We start from the raw sequence: 24499 nt of genomic DNA, 5'->3' as shown, positions 1-24499 counted from the left end.
TATATATATATATATATCCATTAATGTTATATATATGTATAAATAAATATATATAGCCTATATATATATATATATATATATATATATATATAATTACTTTATTTATTTATATAGCACAAGTAAACACAACAGAAGTTGACCACTGTGCTTTACATAACAAAAGAAACAATAAACATTAAAAGAAGAGTAAAATATTAAACATAGTTAAACATATTGAACAATATTAAACCCACATTAAAAATGTATATATATATATATATATATATACCTGGATATAGGCCTAGTATTTCAGTAAACAAAGACATATTTCATTATCCATTTCCCAGAAAGTTTAAAATTAGCTACTGTCAGTCCTGGAGAGGTGGAGATGCATAAATTAGTCAGATGTCTACTACGTTATGGGGGTAGTGGTCAAAAAGTGACTTGTTTATCTCGCAATATGAATTTGAAAGTATGATGAAAACGCTTGACAGTCTACTTAAGAGGCGGTATCTATAGCGAGGGGAAGACTGTTCCTCTGCAAAACACTGACGTCTCTAACAGGTGAGTTTGCTTTAGTCTTTGCTGTGTACAACTAAATGATAGCTCAATTATTAAAACATGTTCAGTCTGTCGAAATGATTTGAAACTGTTTCACACCATATAGAACACGACGGTTTAATTCTCATCAATAAAGTGCGCGAGCGTCGTGTCTTACCTGTTCTTACGGGGTCTCACTGACTGAACGCAGATGGAGAGATTCTCCTATCCTAAACAAGGCTTTTTCCTCCCCTAAAACGTTGTAGGCTAATTATCTTGCGTAAACAATAAAAGTAAATGTGAATAAAACATAATTGATGGGAAACCAGATAAAGGAATTAGTTAGCTGGTTAACTTTTTTAGTTTGTTTTTGCTCGCTCAAGTAAAGTGTGCGCCAAATTATGCTGCCAGATACTTCTGTCATAAATCTGCCACCGCTGTCGCCACTGTCGTAAAATCATTTAACTGAAAAACAAATTAAACAAACAACTTAAAGATTCTTAAAGCGTGAACAAAATGCCGTGGTAAATTGTTATGGCTTAGATTTTTTTTCTGAAGAAAATGCGAGTGGCGCTGGTTTGTGGAAAACTCACGTTGCTTGGGGGTTGCAATGGCATTGCTAAATAGTTGCTAAATGGGGTTTGGTATGTTTTAGTGCGTTGCTGAGCAGTTGCTAGGGTGCTCTGGGTAGTTGCTTTACTGATTCTCTATACTGAGTTACTATTATGATATTCTAGATGGCTTTGCTCCCTCTTTCAGCAGGTGTGTGTGTGTGTGTGTGTGTGTGTGTGTGTGTGTGTGTTTTGTTACTTGCACTATAGGCTGCTTAATTTAACCATATCACTGTATGTTTCTTTTTCAGACACTTACTGGCAGGTGGAAGTGACAGTTGCTCTGTGGGCAAGAGGCTTTTTCTTTCTGTGATGATGGGTGACAGAGAAGCATGCTTATTTTTACCTGTTGCTCCTGCTGGGACCTGGATTAAACACTTTCTGTCCACGCCTAAACACTCACTGGAGGAAGCGTCCCACAGTGACCACTGGTCATCTCACCCATTTTGCACCAGAAAGAGACTTGTGGTGGCCCTTCTGGTCGTTTTGGCCTTGGTTGTCATGTTGCTGCTTCTACTGCTCAATTACTATTGCATTGTGGTCTGGCACATGTGTCATGAGGAGGAGTCTGTTGTCACAATATTTCAAAACACTACACCAGAGCTGGAAAAGCAGGACTGAGATGTTACATGTTTTCTTGTTTTTGTTTTAGTATTTGGTGCATTTATGCATTATGTTGCTGTTTTGCTTGTTTGTGGAACTGAAATAACAGTTTCCATTGTGATCATTTTGTGTATATTAAGGAAATTATTCATACATTCAGGTTACTTAGTTCCTGAATTTTTAGTTTTGTATTTATTTAAATGGCATCCTAAGGTTTGTCATTACATGGTCTTGAAAATTGTGCAAAGTCACTGTATTGTATACGGTTAATCTTTATCTGGCGCTTGAAATGTAGTTAGATACTGTTCATTAAATGTTTCTTGTTTAAACTTTGTGCTGACTGCTTGTGAATCTTTAAACTTGAATGTTTCATGAGAAATGATTTCAACTCTTCTTACAAGCTAATGCAAACTCAAATCATAATACCACTCAGATACATGATTTGATTGTATTGTAAACACTAAAGCAAAAACAAAACCTTTGCCATACTTTGACATCTTGCTCAATTTAGGATCAGGTTGTTTGGTCAGACTTAATTTAGTCATTCCATGTTGTCATGAAATAACATTACTGCTCAAGAATGCTCAAGTGCAGAGCATTTCACCAAAATATAGATGATGTCACACATTTCTTCATCCTCCCTCTTCTACACCAAACTGGAAATTCTTACCACACGTTGAGTAGTGCATTGTGAATACAAAGTAGGCTTCTTAATGCAAAGTGCTTCTGCTCTTGGCAGGAATTGTCCTATTCAGAGCATGCTTTCTGAATCCTTTCACAAGAATGACTCAGACTGAGGATTCTAGTCAGATGCACCAGTGAACACACCTTTAGAAGTCACAAACAGATTATACAAAAGATAGTCCCTCATTCATTCTACAAAAGATAAAAAATAAAGATTTTTAGATTTATTATTAGTGCAGGACATGTTGTGCTTCCACTCCAATCCACAAAAATGTGTTCATTTAAAGAATCTTTTGATAATGAATAATAAATATGAATTGTAAATGAAGCACACGGTCACTGACTGTTTTTATTAGTGGGGCTTGTAGAGAAGTTTGCACTTTTGTGAAGCAGGGGGTGGGTAGAGGGGTTGCCCTTGTTCCTTCACCATCCGGATTTCTCAGGCAGACCCCAACTTTACTGATGGATAAACTGTGTGTTAAGTTTGTAGCCTCAGGAACGCTCCTTCTGTTTGGAATCGTGTCTATTCTACTCCTAACTGTGCCTATACATGAACTGAGAGAGCAGCCGCAGTACATGGTTAGTATTATTACTTATAAATTCTTTCTTTCTTTCTTTCTTTCTTTCTTTCTTCCTTCTTTCCTTCCGCTAACTTTCATTTTTATGCAGGTTATCTTGATTGGAGGGAGGCATGATTTTGGCAAATGGTACAAAGAGGAATTGTGGTGTTTTTGAACACACTAATATGCTGTGCTAGTTGTGTAATGGGTAATTTATCTCTCAAAGTAGTTCTGAATAATACTTTACCTGTATTTGATTTCACATTCACCCTCAGATACTTAATCTCTGGGTCATATAGAAAACAACATCAAATCTGAAAGACATATCCTAAACCACAAGTACAAATCTGAAATGACATTATACCAGATTTAGTCAGTTGCCATGGGGAGGTAGCCTTCACAAGGTAAACATTGAGAAACGTAATTTTGTTTCTTGTGAACCCTGGAACAAATAAAGATGCAGACTCAGAACAGTTTGTTATATCAGATTCTTCTGGGAATTGCATCTCCACGAGTGTGTCATCGGTCACCAGGTGCATGTAAACCCCTGGGAGCTGTGGGTAAATAACTGTGTGGCAGGTCACAGAAACACATTTTGTATGTTATTGTGCTGGGAATATGCTGGCTTTCGCAGAATATAGTGGTTTCTGCGAATAAATCACTGTCAGAACATCCGTTATGACAATACATTAATCACATACTAAAAAGCAAACTGAACATGGATTTTTTAACTTTTTTTGTCTCTCTCTCTCTCTCCCATTGCAGTATGGGATTGTGCTGGACGCTGGCTCCTCACATACAGCCTTGTACACCTACAGATGGCCAGCGGACAAGTTAAATGGCACAGGCGTTGTCGCCCAGCACAGCGAGTGTCATGTCAAAGGTCAAAAGACTTGCTGAAATTCTTCAAATGTACAGGCAGATAAATGGTGAAGATATTTGCCATGCGGATAAACATCTAAAGCACAAAGCATCTTAAGCATGTTCACAAAAAATGCACCATTATGCGTGTTGACATTTTCAGAATCAAAACTAGATTATCTACAATATATTATCATTAGGCATATGAAACTATTTCACTCTGTGTTCTTGTATATGCTTGTTTAAGATTATCCCTCTTGTTTAGCTACTATTTAAGTTTTTAGTTAAATAGTAAGTAAGTAAATAAATAAATACGTGTTTTGTGATCCTTTGGTGCAGGAGGAGGAATCTCTGCTTATGCTGGTCTGCCGGGTGCAGCAGGGCGCAGCCTCGAGGTATGCTTGAAGCAGGCCATGCGGGACATTCCCCCAGATAGACATCACCGCACCCCTGTGTATCTAGGAGCCACTGCTGGTATGAGACTTCTGAAGTGAGTGTGTTTTTCTTCTTATGTTACTGAAGTTTTTAATGTTTTTATGCATACATAAAAAGAAAGATTATATAAAAAAAAATTCTGGTTGTCAAAAAGTTGCTTAAAGGAACACGCCGACTTTTTGGGACTTTAGCTTATTCACCGTATACCCCAGAGTTATTCCATACATACCCTTTTCATCTCTGTGCGTGCCGTAACTCTGTCTGACGCACCCACCGCTAGCCTAGCTTAGCACAAAGACTGGCGGTAAATGGCTCCAGCTAGCATACTGCTCCCAATAAGTGACAAAATATGCCAACATTTCCTATTTACATGTTCTGATTTGTATTCAATTATTATTAAATTAAATTAGAACCAGTTCATTAGTTCATTAATAAGAAAAGAGAAGTTAGTTCTATAAGAAGAGGCATTTGCTTTTTGGTTTGTGTTGTCTAATTCGTACAAATATAGTTCTGGCATGAAACTCCAGATGGTGCAGGCTGATCAGGTCTTTAACTCAACCTGCCTGCAATCACAACATTCTCTATAGGGCACAGCTGATTGGTTCCTGCTGTATCATGTTGTGGAAATTTATCAATATTCAAACCTGGATGAAGGAGACAAAGTCGATTCTCAAAAGATTAAACAAAGTATTTTATTTCATGCATGAAATAAGACGTTCAACATATAGACAGCGTCTGATATGAGAAGGTCTATGGCATTCTCACACAGAGAGCATCTGACATGAGAAGGCAAAGGCCAGTCCCCTTTGCTAAGATTATATACCCCCAACATATCCTGAGTGGGCTGCATCTGTCAAAAGATTTGTCTCGTTTACCTTAAAAGGAAACGTCTGTATACGTCCGTGTTCAAGATCTCGTCTAATCATAAATTCTATCTGAACAGAACAATGCCTTGTCTGCCCAAAAACCCCCTCTCTCAGCCACTGCTCATTTTCACACCTACTGCCTATCTTTAGTTCGAACAAAACTACACACACACACACTCTTCACACTTCGGAGTACAGAAAAGTTATTTGCTACTTAGTTCTTCTTAGAACATATTGTTCGAACATATTGCTCTTGCAAGCCTATTCCAACCCATGCATGTCTGGCTACATATCTTATTATTGTGCTTTAGCTTATATGATTATATTCCTTTAAATGCTTATGAGCAAATGAAAGTTCAACGTCAATACAAGCTGTACCCATACAAAAGCAAAAGAAACACATCTAAATGTAAAATTTCCATAACAATCCCCCATATGTTCATTCAAAGAACATACACACAATTTTACATTTACTCTTCCATAATCATAGTAATTCACAACAGGTAAATTTTTCCATGGTTACTTAATTTCCTAGTCAAACTCATGTTCGCTCTTGTTCTCATAATCCTCATAATCCTCATCATCATCAGCCACTAACACCTTAACTTCGTCCTCTGGTGCTCTACTTATCACTGTTGTGTATTCCCCTGGACTCATTCTCACCATTGTGGCAGTCACTGCCTTAGCAGTGATTCTAGAAATACAATTCATTAAACATGGAATCATTAAAAGAAAAATCAAAATGAAAATCAAACATCCGATTGGCATAATCGTACTTATTAACAATTTCGTCCACCCCTGCAGGCCCAAGAACCAATTATCTAGTGAAGATTATATTTCATCTGGAGTGGCTATGGCCATTTTCATGTGTTCTATTATGTCTGATACATTTTGATAGACGTCAGTCAAATTAAAACAACAAGAGGTTCCTAATTTACATAAACATACGTCGCCTAATTGTGGTTTCACTGCCCATACATTGTCAAAGTCTCTAGTGCTGTGTTCTGATGGGTTCTGACTTTTGACTTTCTTTGGAGATAATTTGATTTCTATAGAATTTTCACATTCAGTAATTTCTACATAGTACATGGAATTAACCCTATTAATTCTCCTAAATTTTCAGTGATTTCTTCTAATTCCAAAAACTCTGGCATCACTCTAATATTCTAATTTAATCACCCTGAAGTGAGACATACCCCGCCTTGGTCAATAGACCCTCTCTGATAGCATCCTGATTACCTCCGTACACATATTGCCCTTGACATGGATCCTTACAAAAATACATGGTCTTACCCCATTTTCCCTTTGTCATTTTCACCTCTATATGCTATCATCTCGTGCTAGGCTTACAGCCACACTAATTAAGAGGATAAGATTTAGTGACCTATTGCCACACATTACAACCTTGTCAGGCGAGAAAATGTTCTTGTTTGGACGATATCAGTCCCGTTTCTCGATGTATTTTTGGTCTCAGGGCAGGTCTAGTTGATATGATCAGACAGGTTATTTCAATGCCCACGCCGTTAAAGTTCCACAAAGTCCTTGATACAGTCCTGACCACTCCTGAAATTGCACAATCGTCTCTTACTATTGATTCGTCTGCTCTCCAGTGACGGTGGTTTTCAAATTGGTAACCTACGGGATGACACGTCTCTGGTTAGTCTGATCTCTGTTTGGCACTCGTTAGCTTTGAGTGGGATTCTTCTTCCGTTGCAGCTAGCCGCATGAGCTGATGCTTCTCGACTTTCACCGCATTTTGAGTTGTCAGCAAAACCTGGAATGGTCCCTGTCACCTTTTCGCCTTCCAATGCTTTCGTCTCAGATCCTTTATCAACACGAACTCTCCTCGGAAGCTGTGCAGGGCCGTCTCAGCTGGCTCTGCAACTGCTGCCTGGACCTGTTTTGAGATATCACAGAACACCTTATCCAGCTCAACACAATATTGCAACATGTCATGCTCACAAATAGTGGTGTCAGGCAATGTTCGAGGATTTCGTGCTTCCCAGCCCCTCTTTCTCATTCTCATGTAAGTTAGCTCCTCCCCATTCCGGATGTACCCAGGAATGCTTCAACTGCTGAAATTGCACTGTTTACAAAATGTGAACCATTGCCACTTAATAATTTTTCAGGATTTGAAATTCCCATGGTGGGATAATTTCTTGTAGGAATAGTTTTGCCATTCCTTTTTTAATCTGCCTTTGTTGTTGGCATGGCTTCTACCCATTCTGAAAACATGTCGACTGCCACTACGCAGTATCTCTTTTTGTCAGATTGTAATAATTCAATATAATCGAGCATTACATTTGAGAATGGTCTCTGCGGCCTGGGATGGCCCCCTGTCTCATTGCCTGACCCCTGCCCACATTGTTAATACCACAAATCAAAACATCTGCTGCAAAAATCTGCTGCCACTGTGGAAAAAACTTTGGTAAATCAGTTATTTTGCATAATAGTAAACATCCTCCCTTTTGAGACATGGTCCAATCCATGCATCAAACTTGCATATACCTGAAAGAAAATGAGAAGGTAAACATGGTTTATTATTATTAGCTGGGGCCCCATTGTCCATTTTCATATTCACGGCCTGCCTTGTAAATCTCTCTTTATCATAGGCAGAAGCGTGTTGTTTCATCGCTTCTGTCACCTAGTTCCTCATTCAGCTGTATTGCTATGGTTATCTGAACAGGAAATCGAGCTGCAGCCTTCGCTGCTAAACTCTGACACCCTGTTTTCCTTAGAAACGTCATCACTACCCGAAGTATGAGCCTGGCACTTACAAACTGCCACTTCCTTTTTAGTGGATACTGCATTTTCCTTTGGTCTATAGTCGGATTTGGTCTTTATTTGAATCGGCTCACAATCTGCAATCAGACATCATTTTTATCAGTAGCCCATAAACATTTTGGAAACTCTCTCCAACCCGTCTGTTATGACAGGGAGTTGTGTTAAACTTAGTCTGTTCAGTTTCACTTCCTCATCCAACACGTGACTGTTCTCAAACTTCTGTGTTTTATGCCATGGCTGTTTAAATCAAACGGTATTTTCACTTTGGCAGATCATTCTTTTTTTTTTTTTCTCTATTATGACCCAGTCGGTCAGTTCATGGCACCTGGCCATGAAGGGACCCGCGTCACGCCATTCAGCCTTCACTGGTTTGGCCAGCGATATGAGGCTTGTGCATTTTCCATGTCATAAAACACTGTCTGTTTGTCAGTCAATTTCACATTCAAAACACACCATTGGTCAGTTCAATACACATAGTCAGTCGTCACAATTTCTATGTCAACATTAAATCATCGCTGTGCATATTCATCATCATGATCAGTGCTTACATGAGAAGTGCAATGTAAATCTGAGTCTCTCATAGATTCAGAAGATGGCAACACTCTGTCATGAGCCGCTTTGTGGTCAGACATGTGTCAGAAATTTGCCATTCATATACAAACAGAGAAAAATCCTCTGTGCTTTCAGTTTCATGCGTCATTCTCATGTCAGCTGATAAGCCCTGATCACCACAGTAAACAAAAAAACACCCTACTTACAAAGTAAATCCCTTCGCATTAAATTCACTGGGCATAACTTAGTAATTTAAAAAACAATGCACATTATTATTTTATTTTTCCCCTTCAATTAAACACTCAAGTGTTTTCGAATATTGTTCTATGACCACATGACCAGTTGCACCTCTGGAAGAAGTCGTCTTACTAGAGAGTGGAATTGGTTTTTCAAACTCTGTCGCTTTAATTACCAAATTGGAAGCTCCCGTGTCAAGCAGAAATAGTAAAGATACGTCATTAACAGTCATTTCTATCAAGGGTAAAGAAATATGAGTCTTATAGAAAACCCTAGCAAGCAAGTCTTCATTGCATAGAGCAGAAATCAGAAAATAAAGGTAAATTATACTCATCAGTTGGAGAGACAGGAACCCCGTCGCTCACCCCTCCTCCTCCTTTCAATCCGCCTGATTCCCGCCTTTGCCGTGTGGGCATTCATCACGCCAATGTCCTTTTCGTCCACAATTAAAACATTTGTCATAGGGCTCTTTGCGTTGTTGTTGAAATGGTTGACTGTTTCGTCCTTTTCCCCGACCACGTCCTCTCCTCTTCCTCTGCCATTGCCTCTCTGGTTCATTTGGTGATGGTTGGAGTTGTTGTTGCCCATATACACACCTTGCATTGTCACCAGGGCCAACATGAGGTCTTTGTCTTTCTTGGCTGTGTTGATTTTCCGCTGCACTTTCATGATGTCTTGCGTGTTGTCTCATTTCTACTGTGGAGGCCAGTTGCCATCCGACACAGCTCTTTTGAATTGCTTTTGAACTATCACTGTCCAATCCATCCAAGAACAAAGTCTTTACTTTCATTTTCTGGAGGGTTGCAGAGTGGTGGCATGGTTCTTTGTGTGGTGCGTTAGGAACTGCTTGACCCCGTCCTTCTGCGGCGGCTGGAATCTGGTTAGGATTGCGAGGAGTTGGAAGATGAGCCGGATGCGTCCTGTCCTCCTCTCTTATTCTCACAAAACAAAAACAAAACAAAACAAAAATCGCCATAATAGGGAGAAGAAGAAACAATGTCAGACGTCATTTTTCAAAGATATGTCATTTTTAAGATTGCATAATGCGTTTCTCTATGTGTCTTGTCTTTCCTCTTGACAACGTGAGTAGACCAATTTTGCTTTTGTTTTTGTCAAATGTGACACGCTTAAACCCCCATTGAACCCATATTGCATTTTGCATGAACCTTTCGAGAAATCAACATGTTCTTCATCTTTCCTTTTTGAATTTTCATTACCCATTTTTACTTTTACAATTTTGTTTGTTCAATTTCCCTATAATACTTAATTTTGTTTTGTTAATTTATATTTGCGTATTTTTATTTATTCTTTTATTACTTTATATTTATCTATCAATTTTCCTCGCGCAGCCACCCACGCTCTCCTCTACGTATTAACTTTTCCCTGGCGCAGCCACCCCACGCCCTGCCTTCATCCGTCGATGCAGGTCTTTCCAAATTGCCTTTATTCGTCAATATAGGTCTTTCCCAGACCAGTGCTTCTGTCTGGTGTTTGAGAAATTATTTCCAGGCCTATTCTCAAAACCCTGGCTCTTTAGGGAAATTTTAATACGTTTTGTGGTCTTATCCCGGACCTGTTTGGGAACTTGCTATCAGGTCTATCCCAAACGTGACTCTTTAGGAAAAAATATTCAATACGCAAATATCAATCAACAAAATTTGTCTTATTTGTTACATAAGAAATTTCCTCTCACCGTCTTGTGAGTCTCACTGTCTGTGAGTTCTTTAATTGCGTCCCCCTAGGTCGTCGTGAGGAGTTGAACAATTCTCTTTCCTTAAACTTGAGGATTTCGAGCCGTAGAGTGTTCTCTCGGGATGGCCAGTCAACTGTTCCCCTCACGACGATCATCGGTTTTGCAATCCCATCCTCGTCGCCATTTGTTGTGGAAATTTATCAATATTCAAACCTGGATGAAGGAGACAAAGTCGATTCTCAAAAGATTAAACAAAGTATTTTATTTCATGCATGAAATAAGACGTTCAACATATAGACAGCGTCTGATATGAGAAGGTCTATGGCATTCTCACACAGAGAGCATCTGACATGAGAAGGCAAAGGCCAGTCCCCTTTGCTAAGATTATATACCCCCAACATATCCTGAGTGGGCTGCATCTGTCAAAAGATTTGTCTCGTTTACCTTAAAAGGAAACGTCTGTATACGTCCGTGTTCAAGATCTCGTCTAATCATAAATTCTATCTGAACAGAACAATGCCTTGTCTGCCCAAAAACCCCCTCTCTCAGCCACTGCTCATTTTCACACCTACTGCCTATCTTTAGTTCGAACAAAACTACACACACACACACTCTTCACACTTCGGAGTACAGAAAAGTTATTTGCTACTTAGTTCTTCTTAGAACATATTGTTCGAACATATTGCTCTTGCAAGCCTATTCCAACCCATGCATGTCTGGCTACATATCTTATTATTGTGCTTTAGCTTATATGATTATATTCCTTTAAATGCTTATGAGCAAATGAAAGTTCAACGTCAATACAAGCTGTACCCATACAAAAGCAAAAGAAACACATCTAAATGTAAAATTTCCATAACAATCAGTAGCCATTAAGCTTGTTGCTCATCTTTCAAATACTTGGTCAGTGTCTGCTATCAGTGTCTGCTATAGCAGTTCGCAGCACGCTTCAGAAACCCTCCACCTTCCCCAGCTTCACTTGTATAGATATGTTACGCAAATCATGTATTATCATCTATATTGTACAGCAGCAACATGTCTTACTTGCTCACAGCAGCGTGTTGTGATGTATTGGCAGTGGCAAGTCCCGTATTGCTCTGCAGCAGCAGCGTAGCAGATCTATTCCGCCAAGACAAAAACAACTGCCATTGCTAAAACAACTGATCTAGTTGGCCCAATTGCTCAAACCATTCATTCAGTTCTCAAAACTATTAACACATTTCACCTGTTTTTAGACACATTCCAATTTTCTCAATGTCTTCTGCGAAAATCTACACAAAATGCCCTCATTTTGCACAGGTTTATGTAACAATGTTCTCATTCAGAAAACACAAACATAACATAATTAACTCAAGTGCCACACTGTGAACTCAAATTGCACACACGAATCTATGTGTAAACATTAGTAGCAAAACTGAAGACACATCAATCAGAATATCATGGATAAAATAGGGCCCACAGGTGATTGGGTGCTTTGGAGAATGAATCCTAGTAGTGGGAGACAAAGAGGAAAAGGAAAGGAAAGGAAACGAGAAATGAAGGGGACGGGGTCAAAGGAGATTTGTTCCTGATAAAATTCAAAGCACTAGTTGACCATGTTCTTGTGCATGGAATGACCATGAGGGAAGTACTGGGTTTTTACTCAAACACACAGTGCAGGATAATTACAGTACACAAAACAACAGCAGTACTTTAGATTACAGAAATTTCATTGAAGACTATTCTGTCTGTAAATATTTTATATGTAATAATATTTGTGGTCTGCCAGAATGACATTTGCTGTTGGCTTTTTTTCATCCTCCAAATACATTTAATTTTCACTGTCTTTTACTTTTTCCAGAATTTCCAACCCCAACAAAGCATCCAGGGTTCTTCAAGAAGTCAAACAAAAAATCAAAACTTTTCCATTTAGCTTTCAAGGAGCAGTCATTTTGAGTGGTCAAGAAGAGGGGGTTTACGGTTGGATCACTGTGAACTACCTCCTTGAAAACTTCATAAAGGTACTTTCGTTAGATTATGATCTTTTCTCGTCAGTGAAAGTCAATAATTATACTTAAGCTTTGTCACTTCTTTTCAAAACGTTCTAAATATTAAGCTTGTTTTGATCTATGATTACCAGTTCCTCAACTTCTTGGGCCATCTAGTGGCCGTTTTCTGTCTTTGTTTGCTCATTTCCACACTGTGTAGTATGGCTATGTGGGCCGGTGGCTTAACCCTGGCAGACAAACAGTCGGAGCGCTGGATTTAGGTGGGGCGTCCACACAGATCACCTTTGAGACCCCAGAGAAAGTTGAAAACGAGAGAAACCATATGACCTTGCGTCTCTACGGGCAAGAGTATTCCCTCTACACACATAGTTACCTGTGCTATGGTAAAGAAGAGGCTCTGCGCATGATCCTGGCCAACCTGGTTATAGTATGATGCATCACAAATCAAATAATAGTGCAATATGTTATGTTATGTGTTTTTTTATTGGTCAAAAACAAACTTATTTGGATTATTTTTGTCCTGTGAGTAAATAACACAGTTAACACTCATCTAGTATATCTTGATTTCAGTCGCAGGGTAGCAACGTGTATCATCCCTGCTACCCATCTGACTTCACTGATGTCTTCAAGCTGGAGGAAGTGTTTAACTCGCCTTGTGCAGAGTCAAGGAGACTCAAAACTTACGACCCTCATTCGTGGATCAGAGTGCAAGGCACCGGGGACTACCAAAGCTGCCTTGGCAACACTTCTGAAATATTTTCCTTCCACTACTGCCCCTTTTCTCAGTGTTCCTTTAATGGAGTTTTCCAGCCCAACGTCAGTGGGGGCTTCATGGTGAGGGGCCTAGAAATGGTCATATGAGTTTAATAGAATAGTATCTTATGCATTTCTCTTTCTTTCAGGCCTTCTCTGCATATTTCTTCACTCACAGTTATCTCCAGCAAAGTACAGGGATAAAGATCAGCACCTTTGCTCAGCTAGAGGAGGCTACGCAGGCTGTGTGTAGTATGACCATAGAAGAGGTATCATTTTTGAGTGTGTGTACATATGTGTGAGAATAGCACCATTTGCCAATAAATCACATAAATCTCATGATATGTCCATGTCACCTCAAATTGGAAATGACAATTACCGGTAAGCACATTTTCACCCAAATCAAATTGCATCTGGATTTAGTTGGTTAGTTAGATGATTAGTTGTTTTATATTTTGATTTACAATTTTTGACAAAAAGATACTAATTCAAAATGATATATCTATCAGCATAAGTTAAAACCAGTCCAACAAATACTACTATGATGTATGAAACATGATGTACCTTTCCATTAAAAAAATATATCATTAGTTTTCCATGCATTTTACAGTAGAAATAAGAATGAGGCTACTGTAATTTGCATTACAGTAATTGTAATTTGCATTACAGTAACGAGAATTTGAGAATACATTTTTTTTTTCGTGAAAATAATAACAATGAAAGAGATCTTAATAAGCCTATATATATATAAGAAAGAGATTTTTGGGTGAAATATTAACTGGATATTTTCTAGGCAGTTTTTTATAGATTGACAAACATATAACTTAATAGTAGTAAAATGGTGAGGTAGGCCTACTGCTCATAAAAATGTGTGTCTGCTTGTGATAAATACACTGCCGCATTGCATATCTGAATCTAATTCATATCCATATCTCCTGTTCATTATAGATGACCAAGAAAGATCCCGACTTGAAAAAATACCTGAAGGATTATTGTGCAGTTGCAGTGTATATACAAGTGCTAATGCTTAGCGGTTATAGCTTTGATGAACATTCATTCCAAAATGTTGCTTTCCAGAAAAAGGTGAGTTTATCAACATGGTGATGCAGTATACTTGTACATAACAGAACCAGTTTAACTTTTCAATTGGGCAAGACAAACGATTTTTACCAGTTTGCTGCTGATTAAAATGCAAAATATGACAATTATGTGAATGTGCATAAGCATATGCAAACCCCAAAAAACAAAATTTCAATCTCTACTATATGTTTTAGGCAGGTGAGGCGTCGGTGGGCTGGGCTCTGGGTTATATACTCAGTGTGAGCAGTCTTCTTCCAGAGGAACCTGTGGGGATCAGGAAGGGCTTGTGTCCCGCGGCATGGATTGGTTTGTTGATCCTCCTAACCGTCCTCCTCACTGCCACCGTCTGTTACATGGCTCTCCTAGTGATCCGGAAGAAAAGAAGAAATGGAGGTGTCTCATAGCACACTCTTATGCCATACAGTTATTTTCTGTGTTTTGTTTCTTTGTTTGGACAGACTCGTCTTAAAATACGCTCCACAAAAATCATTTTTACATGAGTAATGCATTCCTATAAACGGTCAGTGATAATATTGTATCCAATTTAACAAGACATTTGTTTGTTTTGCCACTGACAAATACTGAAAGATAATTTATGTGCTGTATCAAACCATATGAAATTCAATTCATGAGACAAGTAATTAATAATACTAAATATAATATGTTATAATAATGACAGTCCTGCATTATATCATTTGATTCCATCACTGTATTATGGTACCTTCACAGTTTTATAAGTAACATTGTCACTATTTTAACAGATTACAGTTGATTTCTTCATTTTTTTTTTCTTGTGTTATACACTAATCAACTTTATTCAAGGAATTATATGTGTTTTCTATGAGAACTGTCTCCAGTGTCTTCAGTGATCCGGAACTGTAGTTATTCGTCTCTATTTTTGCCCAGTTCATATTTGTCTTCAGTTAATGTATGAGAAATGCATGGCATTTCACCTGTTTCTCAGACTGAAGGAATAAATCATAATGTTAATAATTCACCAACCTGAATTCATTTCAGATGCATGCAGGTTTCTGATATGCCAAATAAGTCATTGTAAAAGAACACTATGGTTTTATGTCTTTACTATATTTTAACTGTTTAGATAGGCCTACTAAGTTAGGCTACAGTTTAACCGGTTTGCCAAAACAGAAAAAGATATTAAGCAAAATTATGTTGATTCTGACACTGTTTAAATGAGATCCCATTTTACTGTATTATGATTTTACAGTAGTAGTAATAATATCTGAATGCTTTTTTTTTTGCAGAAACTATGCTTGTACCATTGACTATATAATTGCATACTTCATATAAGATATAGTGCATCATGATATATTTTGTTTATTTAATAATACAAAGGTTCTATTTGATGATAGGCTATTTAATCTCGAATAACACAAACACACCACATGGTGGCAGTAAGCATCTGCTCAATTCAATGGCTGGCACCAAACGCGATCATGAACATCACACTGCGCATGCGCACTGCGCCCATCACCTCCCTTCATATCCTAGCAATTGCCATGTAGAGCTCTCTGGCATTTTAGCTAAATGTGCTTCAGTTTTGATTTATTTCCAGGTTTAAAGAAATGTCCGAGCTTGAAGCTAGTGTATCGTGTTCTCCGCAGTGTGCGGAAACAGACAATATCAAAAATACAGACGATATCAATCCAGAAACAGTACAAAACACTAACACCAATATTTCTCAGGTTGAAGAAGGTGAGTCTATCAGTTGAAACCCTTCAAAAACTTCAAAAATGCAGTCATATGGAGTTTATTTGCATCGAATGTTTGTGTTTGAGTTGTTTGAGATGGATTCATGGGTAGTAATAAAGCTTAGCGAGCCAACAAGCTAGGCTAGGCTAAATATTAATACCCATTATTCACCTTAAACCACCACCACAAAAATCCCTTTTTTAACAACAATCTTTTGTGTTTAAGTAGTACATCGGCTGAAAATACACAAAACGTGGGTTTAATGAAACAAAACATCGTGTAGATCGGTTCATTCGACGATTAAACCACTATCTAGCCAGATAGCTAATGTATTTTTAGCCTAAGTTAATCCTTATTCTTGAAAATAACAGCTGCTTTGTGCAAATTTAAAACGTTTTAGTGCGTTGTCAATTTAAATATATATATTTCTAACTAATTTGTCATTTTATTTAAATGCAAAAAATAGTATTTGTATCAAAAATGCGTATTTTCTATGAGACAGCAGTACAAACAAATAAACATTAATAAATCCAAATTTAGTTTTTTTTTTAAATGCAATTTTAGTATCCACAAACTTGTAACATTTTGTGATTAAATTGTTTGTACTGAGAGTTCAACGACACATTCAGGGAACAAACTGCCCTGTCGAGTGAATTGAAATCACCATTTTATGCAAATAATGGACGTAGAATTCATGTAAGTTTGACATGAACATCATTCTTTCATTTAGAGATGTGTACATTGTAGCAGTGCATTCATTAAAATATTGGCAAAAGAAACCACAGCATGCACTAATTGTCGATTTAGTGATGCATAATATAAGTTATTATCATTTTTAAAAAGCAGGTTTAATAATTTAGTTTCTACAGTATACTGTGATGCATATTCAGTTTTAACATTTAAAACTATTGGCCTTTAACTGTGTTTGTGTGTTTTTATTAATAAAACATTTTTATATCGGTTATTTTATCAGTCATTAATTAGTCATGCATAGCATTAAAATAACTATGGGTGCATCCTTAATTCTGTTATTTATTTATTTGTAAAATGTTGACTAGCTCCACTAGTTTTGCACCACAAGAACCTATTATTAGTATGTTTTGCTTGCACACATTGGGCTTCATTCATGAAATATGAGCAGAACAAATTCCTCTATAAATCGTCCGTAATACCATTCTTGTGTGAATTGTCGCATTTAGATCAGTCCAACTGTTTATGTGAGCATTAATTCATGAACAGAATTCATTCTGCTCATGCTCATCATTTGTTAAATCAATTTTAATACTGATAACCAGATATAATTATATTTCCAAGAGATACAGTACAGTACTCTCCATTTCTTGTTGACTTGTATTACTGAATGCCTCACTTTGTATCTAAAATCTATTTCTAATCATAAATGTCATACCCCATGAAAATCTGATTTGTAAAAATGTGCTAATGAGATCCCGTCTACACAAACCACCTCACTCATGCTACCTTGCACACAAATATGTTCAAGTTATTTCAAACCTTAAAGCAGCTCTGTTTAAATGTGTACGTTATTGTCTGATTTTCCTGCAGGGTCTCAGAGTGACAGTGATCTTCTCAAAGGCCTGTTGACGGATAACTTCTGTCATGTGTGTGAAGCAACCCTGATTCACGAGTCCCAGAGAGTTTCTCATTATGAGGTTTGTGAAATCAAGTTTTTCTGTTTTAACTTTATCTCAAAAGGGCTGCAGTCATATTTCTAACACTGCTTTCTATGCTACCAGGGGAAAAGGCATGCACAAAGAGTCAGGATGTACCTGAACAACAAAGCTAAAATGAACAAGACGAGCCAAGACTGTGGAGGCCTATTGGTATGTAACAGATCATACAGAATATGCATGTATCGCTTTTTTAAGTGTGTTAGCATGCTTTAATTCTTCATATTTTGTGACAGAGAGGTCTGTCTGCTGAGAAGTTTTGCGAGCTGTGCAGCATGGTGTTCAGCTCCCCCACTGTGGCCAAGTCGCATTATGAGGGCAAAGTTCATGCCAAGAACATGAGAAAAACCAATCCTCCACCTCCTGGAGGTGAGTCAAATTCAGACTGGGATCTGTTGAGTTTGGCTCTTCACCATTGTGGGCGAAACCTCTCATAAACGCCTTTCAAATGTCTCTACTTTCAGCGGCCCTCATAGAATCCGCATCTCCAGTTGCCCCCCCATCGGTGAATGCTGTACAAAACCCGATCAGTCAGGAGCAGAGCGACACTTCTGGTTCGGCCGATCAAGAGGTTGACCTCGATGACCCCAACAAGTACTGTACGTTGTGCAGCGCTTCCTTCAACAACCCTCTGGTTGCTCAGCAGCACTACAGCGGCCGGAAGCATCAGCGGAACCAGGCCCGAACTGAGATGCTGGACCAGATGGGGGAACAGTCAGAACATGGTATACATGAATATACATTTGCATCTAACAAATTAGTTTATTGATATTAAAATGAATTAATTATTTAATAATATTTATAATAATGTTTTTTAATTATTTCATTTTAAATAAACGTATTTACATTCATTAATTTTACCGGTAATTGATTACAATTATTTCAATTAAATACATTTTTAATCCTTTTGTCCACTTTCGACCACTTCTGTCCTGATTTCTTCGAGGGGAGGGTTTATGTGTGGGTATATTTATGTTGTTTTCATATATTTCGATCTAATGGACAAAAGAAGTTCACAAAATGTATATATGAACAGAAAGACGATGGAAAAACATACAGAGAGAAGCAGCTTTCGTTTCGAGTGCATGTCAGGAATGGAGAGAACATTGTGCTTGGTACGTCTTCAAACCAAGCTTGCGTCTCAAGCCGACAAAGTTTAAATCCCCGTCTGGCTAGCACGCTTTTCAAAATGTTTACACATTAAGTCAGTAGGCGGAGAGAAGCCGTCTTTTGTGTCTGTTCGAATGCGTTTTCGACTACCTCTGGAAGTGGACAAGCTCAAAACGTTTTACACCTGTATTTAGTGTCGTCCACTTGTGATCCGGTCGACCAAAACGCATCTTATTCCTGGTGTAAACAGGGCCTAAGAGGTCATACTGTATGTAATCCATTAATGTAAACCGATATGTTTTAGTCAGTTCACTTGATTCATGTTTTGAGGATTTATGATTTGATATTTGCTTTATTTCCCTGTTATTAAACCCTCTTTCTCATACTATTTTGTTTTCCTCTCACACACTACAGTGAGCTCCCTGATTTGCCCGATTTGCTGTCTGGCGCTCAGCTCAATAGAGATGTACCAGGCACACATGCAGGGAAACAAACACTTCACCAAGTGAGTGACGTCACTTTCATTAGTTATATCTTTTGATGCCATATTTTGTTGTAGCCACTAGGGTTTGGATATTGGTTTAGAAGACTGAACTTTAGCTCCCATTTGCGAAAGGTCGATATATCGGCTAGGCCGATTAGTCAGCCAATATTTTAAATTTTTACATAATCGATGATATAACCATGGATTCTTCATGAATGAACTTCCAAGTGAACATTGTCTGCTTTCAAATAATTTAAAGTAAAAATGAAATCAGAATTAATCTTATTTACTTTCTAAATTTGTCTTCATCGATAAAATGCTGCCATAGATTTAATTTTTTTCTGTTTGAATGTTCTCTATAAATATGTAGGATTAGTGAAATAAAATGTGTTGCAAATGAACAAATTTTCTGTTGACTTAAAAAAAAAATTGTTACATTACATATTGCTATTACTTCTGCATTTTACTTATTTGCATACGCTATTGGAACACCCATATTGGTTGATTAATAGTTTACATGCAACTATTTTAATCCTAATCTGCTTGTTATCAGCCATCTGAATCAGTGAAATTTACTTTGTAATTCATCTTGGTCCTTAGAGAGAAGAAAGTTATGGATCTATGCAAATCTCAGAAGAAAGTGTATGACTCCTTCCAGGATGAGCTGGCTGACTACATCCAGGTGCAAAAGGCCCGGGGACTGGAGCCCAAAGCAGGGCCCGGCACTGTGGGACAAGCAAGCAATGTTCTGGATGAGGGTACAACAGTAGGGCCACTAAAAGGAGAAGAAATGCCTCATCCTGGCCAGTTGATGCCATGTTTTCCGCCTCCTGGTTTCCCTCGACCTCACTGGCCCCCGCAATTCCAGTCTCAGGTCCCTCAGTTTGGCTTTGGGGTGAGAGGCCCTGTCCCACACTATCGGCCTGGATATATGCCACAATCCCGTCCTCCATTCACACCCGGTCAACTATATAAAAAAGGGAGGAGCCCTGAGTCATTAAGCTCCTCCTCTTTCTCAGGCTCCTCCTCCTATAATAGCAGCAGTAGTGACAGCAGCAGCAGTTACGACAGCAGAGAGAGGAGGAGACGGAAGAGGAAGATGAGAAAGCGAGGGAAGAGCAGAAGAGATCAGGAGGATGGGTCTGATACAGAAAGGAGAGGGAGGGAAGGAGAAGCGGAACGGGCTGAAAGGAAAAAGAGGCTGAAGGGAGACAGCAGAGGAAGTGTAGAAGGAGAAGAGGATAGAAATAAGAAATGGAAGGAGAGAAGAAAAAGAGACAGAAGCTCCAGCGAAGACGAGGAAAGCAGAAGTAAAAGAAGACCAAGCAAGAAGAGTAGGAGGCACGGGGATGGACAGCATGCAAAGAGACAAAAAGAAGAGGAACTCTTGGAGAAACAAGAGGTTGTGGTGCAAAATGAGGAAGCACAGGGAAGGATGGAGGAACACGTGGAGGAAAGGACAGAAGCAAAAGATGGCAAACAAAAACACAAAAAAGAGAAGAAAAAAGGAAAAGAGAAGACGAATCAAGAAGACAAGAGGACAGAGGAGGAAAGGCTCTGGGATGAAACTATTCTTGGTGTTTTTTAAAGACTGCTCGATGATGGTTTGACAGTATTGTTGTAATAAAACTCCACGGGACCTCAGAAGAGCACTAAAATCTACTGGACCCATCTCACAACTTATGCTCTCCGAAGAACTCTTAAGGCCTTTCTTTCAAACAGAAAATCATCTGCTATCGATTCCTTTTTAAGGAATCAAAAATGAACATTTTGTCATCATTTACTCACCCTCGTTTCATTTCAAACCCATATGACTTATTTTTTTTATTTATGTAACACAAAAGTAGATGTTTTGAAGAATGTTCATGCTGCATTTTGCCAATGCAATGAATGTGAATGGAAGCTGTCAATCTCTAAAAATATGTAGTCATACAACTTAATGCACTATATGTTTGTTTGATCAAAATTTATGTTGGTATTCACTGAAAATATTGCCGTCTCCAATTCCACATATTCAAACTGCTATTCATCTCGCTGTGACACTTAAGAACCTACAATGTTTGTCAAATGCAAAGCTGTCACACGACACTAAAAGACTTCGTATTGCACAAGTTGTTTGAACTACCTGGTACATAAAAGGTGCTTTTTTTTGTCATTCGTAGAGCTCGACAGCATCCATCCACTTTCACAGCGTGGAAAAAATCAGTGTAAACATGATCCTAAACCTCTCCTTTTGTGTTTCACAGAATAAAGAAAGTTTGGAATGACATGAGGGTGAGAAAATGATAATTCTAGGATGAACTATTCCTTGAAATGCTCAGGACTACAGACTATATAGGATGTCTCAAGAGCTGCACTCTTCTATTGGAGAAATCAGTAGAAATGTTATACTTTGTGCTGTGATGCAAAAACACACTACATGAGCCATCCACCCATGTATCCTTCAACTCGCTTCATGCTTTGATCAAATAAACCCCTCCCGCTGTTTATGTCAGCATAGATTTAGTATTTATTGTTGATTTTTTTTTTCTAAAGATCTCATACATCTTTCCTTATGCTCATGCCCTAATTGAAGCATTTCCACTTTTAGCCTCAAGGGGGAGCTGATTGCCAGCATGTACACTGGATCTGGAACTGCTAGAAGCGCCTTTCAAAACCCTGACTCTGTGTTCAAGAAAGACATCAATAATGAACGGCGAGAATTATATGAAGAGTTGTCTGAATAGAGGTCAGATTTGCACATCGTAAACACATCCCTGTATCAGAAGAGCTCAAACTGCTATCCTTTGTTTTGTTTTATTTCCGTGTGTGAGGTACCGTAAGGTAACATCAGCCTCATTTGATGCAGCATACAGGACTATTTTTTGTTTGCAGGTCTAACAGGTGCAGGAGTTGAATGAGGACACGACTGCTACTCTGTTGACCTCTTTCTTGCATAGAGCTGCATTTCCCTTTTCGAGAGTTCAAACTATTATCACAATCAAGAAATCTGATTTCCAATGGCTTCATTAAACAATTCTTGGTTTTAGAGAACTTTGTGACTTCTCATGGAACATATTTATTGTGGGGGAAACGATTGTAATGAGTTCTTCATCAGACTCGCATGTGGAATGGGATGATTCAGTCAAAAATGACAATTCTGTAATTTACTAACCCTTGTGTCGTTCCAAACTCGTGTGCGAATTGGGATTTGGGCTGGTAAGCTCCAAAATTACAATAAAAATGCATCATGAAATTATCATAAAAGACTTTTGTGAAACTATTTTTCCATTTCTTTTGAAACTTTTTTTGGGGGGGTGGGGGGGGGGGTGGAATGCCTTCTGACTGCACCTATTCAAAGATTCAACATGACATCAATGAAAGTAACCAATCATCAATGATGACTGCATGACACTTTCTGTTTACCAATTTGGATAGAGTTTGAATATGCATAAGCACAAATGAGATCATAAGTGATATTTAATATAATTAGATTGGTTTCTGAAGGATCATGTGACACTGAAGACTGGAGTAATGATGCTGTACATTCAGCTTTGCATCACAGGAATAAATCACACTTTAAAACAGTTATTTGAATTTGCGATATGTTTCACAACATTACTGTTTTTACTGTATTTTATTATTATTTTTGATCAAATAATGCACCCTTGGTGACTTCTTTCAAAAACATACAAAGAATCTTAATTATCCCAAACTTTTGACTTGTAGTGTACATGGAACGACATGATTGTGAGTAAATGACAGAATTTAAATTTTTGTGTGAACCATCACTTGAATTTACAGCTAGGGTGAATTCTAATGTTTGTAATTCTAATGATAATGTTTTGATCTTCAAATGCACTTTAATGCGTATTAAATTGTGGATCTAACACCTGTTCCTTCTCGCGCAGTTTTTGTACTTCAGAACTATATGAACTTTTTTCCTAAGCCTTTGTAACCACAGAGTTGAAAGCCCTCCGTCGACAGTCGCACTGAAGCGCTCTCTCTCTCTCTCTCGAGCCCCCTGAGATCTCCTGTTTTCAAAGAATCGTGCGGTTCGACTCCCTTTGTCTCAGTCGTAGCCTCGACCTCCGAGGCATGTGCGTCTCCCACATCCTCCCCTCTTCACGACCCCTCCACGGGCCCATGAGCCCCTTCAGCCCTTCTCAAGAGACGAGGGCCAATGAGCGAGATCTCAAAACTCCCACACAAGCTGCAGGCTCTAGAGTCCCACACACTCAAAAACTTCATTAGTGCAGTTTATCTAACGCGGAGTGGAAAACCAGAATGTTGGCTTGTTCAATGAATTGATAAATGTTGTGCTTCTGAACAAAGCCAACGGTTTGACTTTGTGGCGCAAAAGTTTAACTGCGAGCTCGGCCTGCAGTTTTGTTCTTCATGTTTTTTTGTGTTAATAACGTGAGTGTAAATTTGGTGCGGAATAATGAACACATTTTTATTTATTTATGAAGTATTATGATCTAAATGTGTATGTCCAACCTAGAGGCCTTGGAATAAACAGTGATCTGCTTTATCGATATGCCATTGCAGTGTAAAAGTGGTTTTACTCTGTGACAAAAAGATGCGTTCCAGCGTGCATATTTAAGTTTATCAGGGTTTATTTGTTTTGTTAGTTTGAACTAACTATTCAATCAGCCAATGACATGATATCGAGTACATGCAATTTATCATTCAATTTTATATTTTCATTACTATACCAGTATAAAAATTTTTATCCATTTAACGCATAAAAGGATAAATAAAATAATTGATTTAATCAATACTTTTATGCATTTTCTTGGTTTTCTTCAGTAAATAAATTCTAAGTTGTTAAAAAAGTTGTGTTGAAAGTTAATGTTAAAAGATTAACATTAGATATATTTTAGATGTTTTAAAATGGAGATATTTTAGAATAGTTTTAATCTAATTAAAATTATATATATATATATATATATATATATATATTTAATATTCGTTTGTTAAAATATGGAAAATAATGTTTTTAACAATTAATTAAATGACATTTTTAACAATTAACTTGACTATACATGTAGTTATACAGTTTACAGGCTATATAAGGAATAAAGATATGTCAAACATTTTGGACACATTTCAGTCATCTTTCCTGACAAATTTGTTTCCTTATTCCATTTTAGTCCAGGATATATTATAGTGTTGCACACTTTTAGGCTGCTTACGCCGCTCAAAATCTATCACCATACTGTCAGAAATGGGAAATGTGGCCTAACTCTATCAACACTTTGAGATAAAACTTTGCCATGCTGCAATATTGTTGGTT

The 24499-nt window shown here is 38.0% G+C and overlaps 2 protein-coding genes across 3 annotated transcripts; both read left to right on the top strand.

The window, feature by feature from the left end:
• Positions 1-341: 341 nt before the first annotated feature.
• Positions 342-15149, top strand: entpd2b (ectonucleoside triphosphate diphosphohydrolase 2b). 2 transcript variants are annotated; one of them, XM_079585679.1, is made up of 10 exons: positions 342-543; positions 1382-2996; positions 3743-3860; positions 4178-4328; positions 12246-12405; positions 12593-12820; positions 12964-13227; positions 13296-13415; positions 14095-14229; positions 14421-15149. In XM_079585679.1, exons 2-10 carry the CDS (start codon positions 2880-2882, stop codon positions 14628-14630), a joined length of 1503 nt encoding a protein of 500 aa, XP_079441805.1. In that variant the 5' UTR covers positions 342-543; positions 1382-2879; the 3' UTR covers positions 14631-15149. The 2 variants fall into 2 exon arrangements, with proteins under 2 accessions (XP_079441805.1, XP_079441806.1); XM_079585680.1 differs by lacking the exon at positions 342-543 and having other exon boundaries at positions 2872-2996; positions 3743-3906.
• Positions 15150-15632: 483 nt separating this feature from the next.
• zmat1 (zinc finger matrin-type 1) lies at positions 15633-22457 on the top strand. Its single transcript, XM_079584970.1, has 7 exons — positions 15633-15942; positions 17503-17609; positions 17694-17780; positions 17864-17996; positions 18092-18352; positions 19152-19242; positions 19822-22457. Exons 1-7 carry the CDS (start codon positions 15813-15815, stop codon positions 20807-20809), a joined length of 1797 nt encoding a protein of 598 aa, XP_079441096.1. The 5' UTR covers positions 15633-15812; the 3' UTR covers positions 20810-22457.
• The last annotated feature ends 2042 nt before the right edge of the window (positions 22458-24499 follow it).

The sequence above is a fragment of the Phoxinus phoxinus genome, assembly GCF_949152265.1.
Source record: "Phoxinus phoxinus genome assembly, chromosome: 17".
Classification (NCBI taxonomy): Eukaryota; Metazoa; Chordata; class Actinopteri; order Cypriniformes; family Leuciscidae; genus Phoxinus; species Phoxinus phoxinus.
This window is presented reverse-complemented; position numbering and strand designations above follow the sequence as displayed.

Bases quoted from the DNA above. Each gene is read 5' to 3' on its own strand.
- entpd2b (XM_079585679.1), top strand. From the start codon at position 2,880: ATGGATAAACTGTGTGTTAAGTTTGTAGCCTCAGGAACGCTCCTTCTG. The intron at 12,406-12,592 runs GTACTTTCGTTA...CACACTGTGTAG, and splicing joins TCCTTGAAAACTTCATAAAG to TATGGCTATGTGGGCCGGTG. The intron at 13,416-14,094 runs GTATCATTTTTG...TGTTCATTATAG, and splicing joins GTAGTATGACCATAGAAGAG to ATGACCAAGAAAGATCCCGA.
- zmat1 (XM_079584970.1), top strand. From the start codon at position 15,813: ATGTCCGAGCTTGAAGCTAGTGTATCGTGTTCTCCGCAGTGTGCGGAA. The intron at 17,610-17,693 runs GTTTGTGAAATC...CTATGCTACCAG, and splicing joins AGAGAGTTTCTCATTATGAG to GGGAAAAGGCATGCACAAAG. The intron at 17,781-17,863 runs GTATGTAACAGA...ATTTTGTGACAG, and splicing joins AAGACTGTGGAGGCCTATTG to AGAGGTCTGTCTGCTGAGAA.